A 9,139-nucleotide genomic window follows, 5' to 3' on the forward strand; every position below is an offset into this window, starting at 1 on the left:
ATCAAACAAACAATTAAATTTACCTATCTCTACTTCATTGGATAAAATCTGTCTCCTCAAGAACTTCCCCGTTTACTGTTAAACAATTACAATAGTTGACTTGAGTTCTCAAATCAACAATACAAGATAGTTTGAACCATGTTCTTTCAACCATCAATTAATAGAGTACCGGCATGTAAGTAATGTTTTATTTATTTGTTTATTTATTAATTCATTACAGTTTAATAGACTATTTTACCAATTTGTGGGTCTTACCTTGTCTGCTTAAACATTTTATTCATTTTTAAAAACCACAGACATGTAATATTGGCATAATTACTGTAATTATATAATTTATATCACCTATCTTTGTTTTACCTTTATTAGACAACACCCTAATATGGGTTTATTATTTTCAGCATTTATTTAACTTTGTATCGTGACCTGAAGATGCTTTGCATATTGTAGAAAGCGAAACCGGTCGTCTGATAGTTAAATTAAATTGATTGTGAGAAGTCTAATTTATTATTTCTTTTACCTTTTGAAATGGACTCACACAAGCAACACATTCATGATTTAAAATGAAGGTACTTTAGTTTTTCATAATATATTGGCCTGTATTTCGTAAAATAATTTCGTAAAAATATAAATTTTTTTCAGAAACCTTAAAAATTTGTCTAAAAATGTTTTTATATTTTCAGTAGTTTCCTAGATATAGCCCTTTTTTAACTCCTACCTGGTTACGCGCGCACGTAAAATAAGTAATATTATTTTATTATTGAATTATGAAGTCAATAATATAAAAAACCTCAAATGTTATATGAATTAATATTGTAGTGAATTAAAAAGTGTATAATTAAAAAATATATTTAAATATTATAAACAAATAAAATGAAAATAAACAATTATTTTTCAGGCTATTTCACTAGACTATTACGTAATAAGATATTGCGCATAAGTCGTGACGTAATTGGAGATCTGTACGTTCGTAATGTCAGTTTTTTGTATGTGTCAATAAATAATCTTTAATAAATACTTTGCAGATATCCTTTTGTGTACGATTATTGTAATTATTAAACCTTTATTTAATATTATTATTTTGCTAATCGAATAATTTCATCACAGAATGCATAAAAATCCCATTTAACTTTAACAAGAATTCAAATTCTGCTCTCCAATGACGGCATGCGCGAACACGACCGATTTTGTGCTACGGGAAGATCCTATCTTGTTATTCATAGTATCATGTTCTCAGCGACAAAATTATGACAGATCCGTCACGAAGGTGTCTGGTAATTCTATGGTTGTCAGTTTGACAAACGTCATTGAGGCGTAAATAATTTTGTACAGATATAATGAATCCAGGGCCTGCGTAGCGCAAGCGGTAGGAGGCTTGCCTCGCAAGCCGGTGGTCCGGGGTTCGAATCCCACCGCCGGCAAGAACATCTAGACATTTTAAAAATGTCTATAGGCCCCAGGTCGACTCAGCCTGAATAAAAATAAGTACCTTGGGTAAAACCAGGGGTAATAATAGACGGTTGAAGCGTAGCACTGGCCATGTTACCTTCCTTGTATACCGTAGACCCTAGATATAGCAGACTACCCTGCTATACTCCCAAAGCCGCGACAGCGGTATAAAACAGGAGACTATTATATTATATATATTATAATGAATCCAGACGAAAAATCAAGATTTGGATGCGTCAGGTGAAGAAATCAAAAAGTTGGTTTAGGAAAATGTCCCATTGAACACGCAGAGGTCCAGAAGCTCTACTTTTATCCAATTTTCGGAGTTACTACGGGTGAGAAATTTTACGCTTGAAAGATGTACTACCATAACGGAGCTAGCAAAAATTCTCGAGGATTATGCCTTTAACATAAAAGAAGGCAATGGCGAAGACTGAGTCGTCTGAAAAGCCAATGTGGAATGCTACAGCAAAAATGGTAGGTACAACAAAAATATTTTATGGAGTACGGCATAAAAATCGACCCTTTCACAGATATATCTTTCAAATGTGCAAGATTGGCCAGAGATACCAAGCGGAGGCAGATTCAAAGTGTTCAAGAAAAAAATAAAACTCAGTTCAAAAGCATTATCTACCGAAGAAAAAATTAAATAAAAAAGACATTTTTTCTTCTTTTTTTTTCAAATGATAAGGATAACAAGCACAATGCTGCAATTTTCCTCCTCCTAAATTCATTCCCTAAGTTGCACATATATAGCAAAGAAATTTAATGTATGGACAGGCAATTTCAGTGAGAAATTTGTGGTTCCATTATTTTTACTTCATAATTTGACTGGAAAGGATAAACATTTTATCATCAGTTTCGAAACAGTTTTAACACAAAAGGTACTACTGCGCATTACCGATGCATTGATTGTTCATCAGTAATGAGACCACGGGAATATTTTCAATGGAACTGGAGACAAACAAGGGACAGCATTAAATGACCTTGTTGGTTACCATATTTGTCACTTTTTGATTTATTTTTTTAGCGATTGAGAAAAAATTTAATCTAGGTGACACAACCAGAAGCTTCGGAATAATTGCGCCAAATAATTTTATTATTTTATAGAGGCGGGTGGTCACCTGTTGGAATATTTAAGCCACTAAATATTGAATAAGTACCTAGCACATTTAAATTTTGAAATGTGTTTCTCTCAAAAAAGTGTTGGCCTAAATTTAATTAGAATTATATGGCCAGAATTATGAATTAGGAACTTTGTCATCTGAAATTTTGAATGATTATTAGGTACCTTCACTTGGGAGTGAAAACTGTTCCCCTTTTAAACAAAAATCAAGGAGTCTCCTTTTTTCTAAAATATTAACGCAGTTTTCATTTGGACGTCGCGTCGCGTCATCTATATGATAGAACAAAAAAAATTAAATTACAGTTTGCTGCAAGTGCCTCTGTATCGTTAGGTACATACTTAGTAGGTTCAGGTATATTTTCTCGCTAACTCGCATGTAACTCGGTAAACTACTATAACAATACAAAAAGAAGAAAAACATAACCTTCAAATTATCACCTGTTTATATTTCTTATATAGATCACAAGTGTACATTTAAAATGCAATTGATAAACGAAAAACTGGATATAAGAAAGGTGGAAGAATGTTTAAGGACAGAAAACAAGTTTATATCAGAACTCTTAAAACGGTCGTGTATTCCAGAGAGAAAAGGTAAGGTATTGATATATTTTATAATTACAGTTTTGTTCTAATCCATGTTTTGTAGTTTATTAATGTAAAATATTCTTGCAGATTTTGACGCTAGTGATGAAGAAGTCGAAACAACAACCTTTAAACTTCCTTTCAATGCAAATCACAAGAAAACTTCAAGAGCGGAGACCCTTGTTGAACTCCAGCAAAGGTTAGATGCCATCAGGGGTAAGAAAAAGCAGACATACAAAGAGAAATTGACGAAAAAAGGTTTAAAGAACAGGTTAAAAAAGAAGACACAGCAAGATCAGAGAAATGCTGAGAAAAAGTTACAGAGGGCAGCTCAGTTATCTTTAAAAAAAGAGGTGAAGAGTGAAAATGGAGAAGCCGAAGTTGACACACAGGAAGACATCCACAAAAAGCCAGTGTTCAATAAAGAAGACAAAATTGTGTATTCTAAAATTGATTTTGATACTCTCGGCAGACAGAAGAAGGTTAAGAAAGAAAAAGATCCCAAGAAACTACTAGAAAAACTGGAAAAACAAAAAGAAAACATTGAAAAGCTAAAAGAAAGTGGTAATGTAGAAAAAGCAATAGAAATCAAAGAAAAATCACAGTGGAAGAATGCTTTAGCCAAAGCTGAAGGGCAAAAGGTTAAAGATGATCCATACTTATTAGCTAAAAGTGTAAAGAAACAAGAACAAAAGCAAAGATCTACAAAAAAGAAGTGGGAGCAGAGACAACAAAAAGTAGAAAAAGCCAAGAAAGAAAAACAACAAAAGAGAACTGAGAATATTATGAAGAGAAAGAAGGAAAAGAAAAATAAGAAACTGAAGAAGGCTGTTAAGAAGGGTAAAGTGATTCCAGGATTCTAAACAATGTTTATATTTGGAAAAAATTGTGTATATGTAGGACTATCTGTTACATTTTTATTTGTTGACATTCATTTTAATTGATTGTAATAATAAATATATGTTAAGTGATTTTATTAATATCATTTGAAATCATCACATTTTGAAATCTCTTGGAAGACATGGGTATTTGAAAAATTGATTCTTTCCGATAATTAAACTGTTTTGATCTAGTGTGATGAAAGCCGTATTTACATACCTACATAATGTATTTATATATTTAAGTAAATAAGAATTAAACAAAAAAGTGCAGTCTTTGCAACAAAACATATTCTAGGTACAATATTGACAAAAATTGAAATTTTTCAAGCGTAAATTACTAAAGATTAAAAAAAACTTCAGTTTTTGTTTGAGGGAGCAAGTGTACCTGTTTTTTAGCGGCTAGGTCATGTAGTTTTTTACGGACCTGTCTTTTTTATTCCAACATTGATGAGGTTTGATGTTATCAAGAAGCAATAATGTTTTCTCACTTTTGCCACGTTTTAATGGGCAAAAGTATTATTTAATAATCACGTAATCCTTCTATTCACTTAAAATATAATAGCAAGTACTTTTATCAAATTTCCTTGTTTATAATAAACCAACTTTCTTGAAATTTGAAGTGTTTACATTATACTAAGTGAAAATGTAAACAATCACGTCACTACCCTGGCAGAGAAATACTATCATTTGAATAATAATCACTACTGTGGCAAATAAATGCAATATATATATATATATATATATATATATATATATATATATATATATATATATATATATATATATATATATATATATATATATATATATATATAGAGAGAGAGAGAGAGAGAGAGAAGGATAATGCAAGTGAATAATAAAAGTAAAATGTAATGGCATGTCTCGCAAAACAGAAAACCAAAAAAGGTATATCGATGGAAGGTAACCGTATATATGTGTTTCTGTCGTCACAACCAATAGTCAGAAATAAATATAGAAGACGACCAATAGTCAGAAATACGTATATACAGTAAAGAAAAGACACAAAATGCTTTCTAATTCTTTTAATATACCTAATCAATGACTAAAAACATAAAAAATGACTAGAACAATATCATTCACAGGAAATATACAAAAAAAAACAAAACCTTAAGTACAGTTTCTTAACTAAGTCCAATACTATTATGGTATAGCAGTCACGGAAATGGAGCTAAAACACAAAAAAGTATCAAAAGCATTTCTTTAAGAAAACAGGCTTTTGTTAGAGAATACTGATGTTTACCAACCAATGGGTAGGAAGAGTGTATCAGTAAAGGATGTACATAGATGCATTTTTCAGCTGCCTTGAAAGAAAAGCACTTTGGGCATTTTTATTCAGAGTTGTGACATTGCAGTCATTAATAAAGATTTTATGTATAGTAAGAACTTTTGTGTAACCAAATATTCTAAATTGTTGTTCTTAGGTATCTTTGTTTCACCCTGCTCTCTAACCCTATAAAAGATATACTTGTCTTCCAGATACTTAAGAAGCCTTATGTACATCCTCAACAGATCTATCATTAAAAGTGTCTATTAGACACAGTACAAAAATAAATGTATACAAAAGAGTAAATTATATATAAAAGGGTCAAAACTTATAAAAATAGTTATTTCCGACAGTTAAAAACATCATCTACCCTAATCGACAGTAGTTGATCATCCTGCAATATTATTTTATTCTACAGAATTTTTTAAAAATATTAGACTTATTAAAACTTACACAATTTAGTTGAATGGGTATTTAACAATTTAAATCTGTTACTGTAAGTATACCAGCATTGTTACACATGTATTTGTTACTCCTTTTGAAGACAAAAGAGTTTTTTGGGATTAGTAAAACTGCAGAATAGTCAATTACTGTAAAATTACGCTGTTTATGTCTACAATAGTGTTAAATTCAGTGCAAATTATGTAGTCAAAAATTTTAAGAGTATTTATACAATGATAAAAGTCAAAAATTAGAGTAGAATGTGATCTTCACTTAACTATACATATATAGAAAACTAAAATACAAGTAGTTTTCATTTAGAGGTGTAAATATATAGCAGTACATATAAATAATGGATTTAAACTTAAACAAAACCAAAAATTATCATTATCCTGTGTCTAATTTTTAACTTTCGTCAGCATTTTCGAATCCTTGACATTCTTGATCAATTGACTTATATAAAGAATCACTATCTTCTACTAAAAACCTTAAAATTAGTTATCTGACATCTTAAATGTGTAGAAATGTATTTAAAAGTAATAGGAAGCATCTGAATTGTAGGAAGTACTACTGCTGAGAGGCAGTAGTCAACATGTGTATAATATAATATCAGATCACAAGTTTTTATCTGAGTTTTATCCTTTTGATTATAACTGTTTCAAAATATATCAAATAAAGCAAAAGGCCATATGATAAGTGTGGTAACTTATCTTATTTCTGCTCATATATACATTTAATTCTAAAAACCTTGCTTGTGATCTAATGGCAGAAATAATATCAGTGTGTAGCTTGTTTAGAAATTTTTAGCCTAGTTTTGTACTTGAGGGACAACACCTTCTTCAACCAGTGACAACAAGATATTGCAATCAGCTTTAAAGGTGATTTTATAATTTTTTTACCAATTTAAAAAGGTTTTGTCAAATTTTTGGTTTCATTGCTTTCAGATTGTATTGATGATTAGAATTGACATGAGCAATAGATTTTACTATTTCTCCTTCACTAGTTTATTAAATAAACTAATGTTGTTTGTTTATAAAATGAAAATAAACAAATTATTTAGCCCCTACATTGCTTTAACAATAAAATTCAGTCTACATGGGGAAGCAACTGTGGAAAAATCTACAAATTTCTTTTAACTATCTAATAAAACCTTTTACTAAACTCTCTCATAAAAATTATAAATAAATTATAAAAAAAACTTTTATGTTATCTTTGGTTCATATAATTATTGTATATATTTTTTAGGGTCACTCATTGACCTTGGTAAAAGGTTCTATTGTACTTATAAATATTAGGAAATCAATTAGTCTAATTTTAGAGAAGCAGACTTTAAGTCCCCTTCTTGAGAATTCAGTTGCTTAGCCACCAAAAAATGCTCAGTGGGAAAATCCAGTATCACTGTTACGTGGAAAGCCATGTTTGCCAGTGCTATGATATACTCACACAAGGCAAACATACTGAAAGCTGAAACAGAGGTAAAATATGAGTATGCAAAATACATAATACATATTGTACATTTACAACAAACCTCTTATTAATACATCCCTAAAGAAGCAAAAATACATACCCATTCTGTGGCATAACAACCTATGCTGGAGGAAGAATCCCACCAAGCCTACTGTCATCAAGATGGATACATTAAAGATATTCTGCTTCAGACATAGACACTTATTAAAATGTTTGTTCTGTGTCACATCTCTTGTGTCCGCTACACCCTTCATTCCTTGTATACATGCTAGCATGTGTGTCAAGCTACTCACCATAAAGATTATAAATAGTTTTTCATGTATAGCTATAAAACAAACAAAAAAAATGATAATGTTGTAGACTCATTTTCATCTTAATTAATATTTTAAGGAGTTAGCGTTCCCCAACCTCTTTTAAATATTAAACAAATCTTGTAAAATAGTCTTCTAAGTATTCAAAAGTGATTGTCGTGAGTGAAAATACAGTAAAATGGTAAATTTTTAGAGAGGAAACATTTTTTAATGTTTTTGTTAAATATTATTGAAAATAAGTTATGAAATCTAGTGAATTCATTCAATATTTTGCAGGTTAAATATGGGTTGGAGGCACATAACTGTCACCAGAGCAAAAATACTACCATTAATAGTAAACTTACCATAATTTTCTCTGTTGGAAATATATGTGACCCCACATAAAGATCCAGTTTCAATAACATTCAACCAAAATGCAACATTAAGCCAAAACTGGGCTTTTAGTTGAACCTAAAAAGCACAATACACATTATGCTAGAACAACAAACTGTGCATTATGTGGCTTACTTCTTTTTGAGCAAGAGGATTGATTAAAGTTAAATGATATGCCCGATACACAGCTGAAATTATTAGTCTTGGTCCTACGTGAAAGGCAATACTGATCCTCCAAATGTATCTTTGAGGACTGATTCCAGTGATAGCACTAATTGAGGGCACGATATTAAATACCTGAAAAAATCGGAGGTTACTTTAGGTATCAAAAGTAACTTTCATTTGATATCTACTTACCCTACAATGGGTTTCATGTATATCATCATATTGATAGATGTAGGCAGTGATGAAACAAAATATTAGGGCTAAAAACGGACAAGAAACTGTTATGAGGCAAACTTGCTTGAAACTTAGGCGATAATGTACATGATACCGTTCCTCTTTAGTCTGCTCTAATAGAGAAAACATGTTCCTGTTTGTTGATGTTATCAAAGAATTATACTAAAGGACGCTATGACAGGCTACGAGAGACTCCAGGTTTAATGCATGGTAGGTTTTCCGAGCTACATTATGACGATAACGTATATGTACAGTTTAATCATTAAGTATTTAATAAAAATTACAACTCCATCTTCATTCAATAATTCTGACAGGTCCACCTTTCAACCTTTCAACTTTCAGTTTTTCTCAGTTCATTTCTGTAACTCTGCTGAAGCTGAAGCGAAGGAGTGTATGAAATGAACACAGTTATATCTTATAAATATATCAAAATTTTATCATCTTCTTTTCCATCAGTGGAGTTACACAAAAATATTTGAAGTCTAACCATTATTTAACCAAGTTATTCTTATAATAATTAATTTTTCTTATTATTGTCGATCATTTATAAATAAATCACCAATTATATTTTATCATGTCTCTACTCATTATAATCAGTATTTTCCATTTTAAAAACCAAGAAACTTCGGAATTTGCAGTTCAATTCATTGTTATATAAATATATTGTATTTAAATTTGTTTGTCTATATTTTATTGATTATTAAAACCACATACTTTTTATTTTACCTAAAAAATTCATTCCTTTCTTGGCTCGATCGCACTGGTCACATGGATCATGGATTTAATCTCTTTTGTTTTCTTTTCTTCAAAAAAAAACCAGTTTTATCGG

At 30.5% G+C, this 9,139-nt stretch overlaps 2 protein-coding genes across 3 annotated transcripts; one reads left to right on the top strand and one right to left on the bottom strand.

Annotated features, from left to right (window-relative positions):
• The first annotated feature begins 2,972 nt into the window (after positions 1-2,972).
• LOC140438151 (surfeit locus protein 6 homolog) lies at positions 2,973-4,126 on the top strand. Its single transcript, XM_072527863.1, has 2 exons — positions 2,973-3,163; positions 3,245-4,126. Exons 1-2 carry the CDS (start codon positions 3,052-3,054, stop codon positions 4,015-4,017), a joined length of 885 nt encoding a protein of 294 aa, XP_072383964.1. The 5' UTR covers positions 2,973-3,051; the 3' UTR covers positions 4,018-4,126.
• A 937-nt stretch (positions 4,127-5,063) lies between these two features.
• Positions 5,064-9,118, bottom strand: LOC140446495 (post-GPI attachment to proteins factor 2-like). 2 transcript variants are annotated; one of them, XM_072539057.1, is made up of 5 exons: positions 8,269-9,118; positions 8,047-8,208; positions 7,884-7,989; positions 7,329-7,553; positions 5,064-5,224 (listed from the first exon to the last, which is right to left on the bottom strand). In XM_072539057.1, the coding sequence occupies exons 1-5, from the start codon at positions 8,437-8,439 to the stop codon at positions 5,211-5,213; spliced, it is 678 nt and encodes a 225-aa protein (XP_072395158.1). In that variant the 5' UTR covers positions 8,440-9,118; the 3' UTR covers positions 5,064-5,210. The 2 variants fall into 2 exon arrangements, with proteins under 2 accessions (XP_072395158.1, XP_072395153.1); XM_072539052.1 differs by having other exon boundaries at positions 5,064-7,225; positions 8,269-9,116.
• Between the last annotated feature and the right edge of the window lie 21 nt (positions 9,119-9,139).

This window comes from Diabrotica undecimpunctata, chromosome 1 (genome assembly GCF_040954645.1).
Source record: "Diabrotica undecimpunctata isolate CICGRU chromosome 1, icDiaUnde3, whole genome shotgun sequence".
Taxonomy (NCBI): domain Eukaryota; kingdom Metazoa; phylum Arthropoda; class Insecta; order Coleoptera; family Chrysomelidae; genus Diabrotica; species Diabrotica undecimpunctata.

Coding starts and splice junctions, on each gene's coding strand:
- LOC140446495 (XM_072539052.1), bottom strand. CDS start 8,439: ATGTTTTCTCTATTAGAGCAGACTAAAGAGGAACGGTATCATGTACAT. Junction 7,990..8,046: donor ATCCTCTTGCTCAAAAAGAA/GTAAGCCACATA, acceptor TGTGCTTTTTAG/GTTCAACTAAAAGCCCAGTT. Junction 7,554..7,883: donor TTCCAACAGAGAAAATTATG/GTAAGTTTACTA, acceptor TTTGTTTTATAG/CTATACATGAAAAACTATTT.
- LOC140438151 (XM_072527863.1), top strand. CDS start 3,052: ATGCAATTGATAAACGAAAAACTGGATATAAGAAAGGTGGAAGAATGT. Junction 3,164..3,244: donor GTGTATTCCAGAGAGAAAAG/GTAAGGTATTGA, acceptor ATATTCTTGCAG/ATTTTGACGCTAGTGATGAA.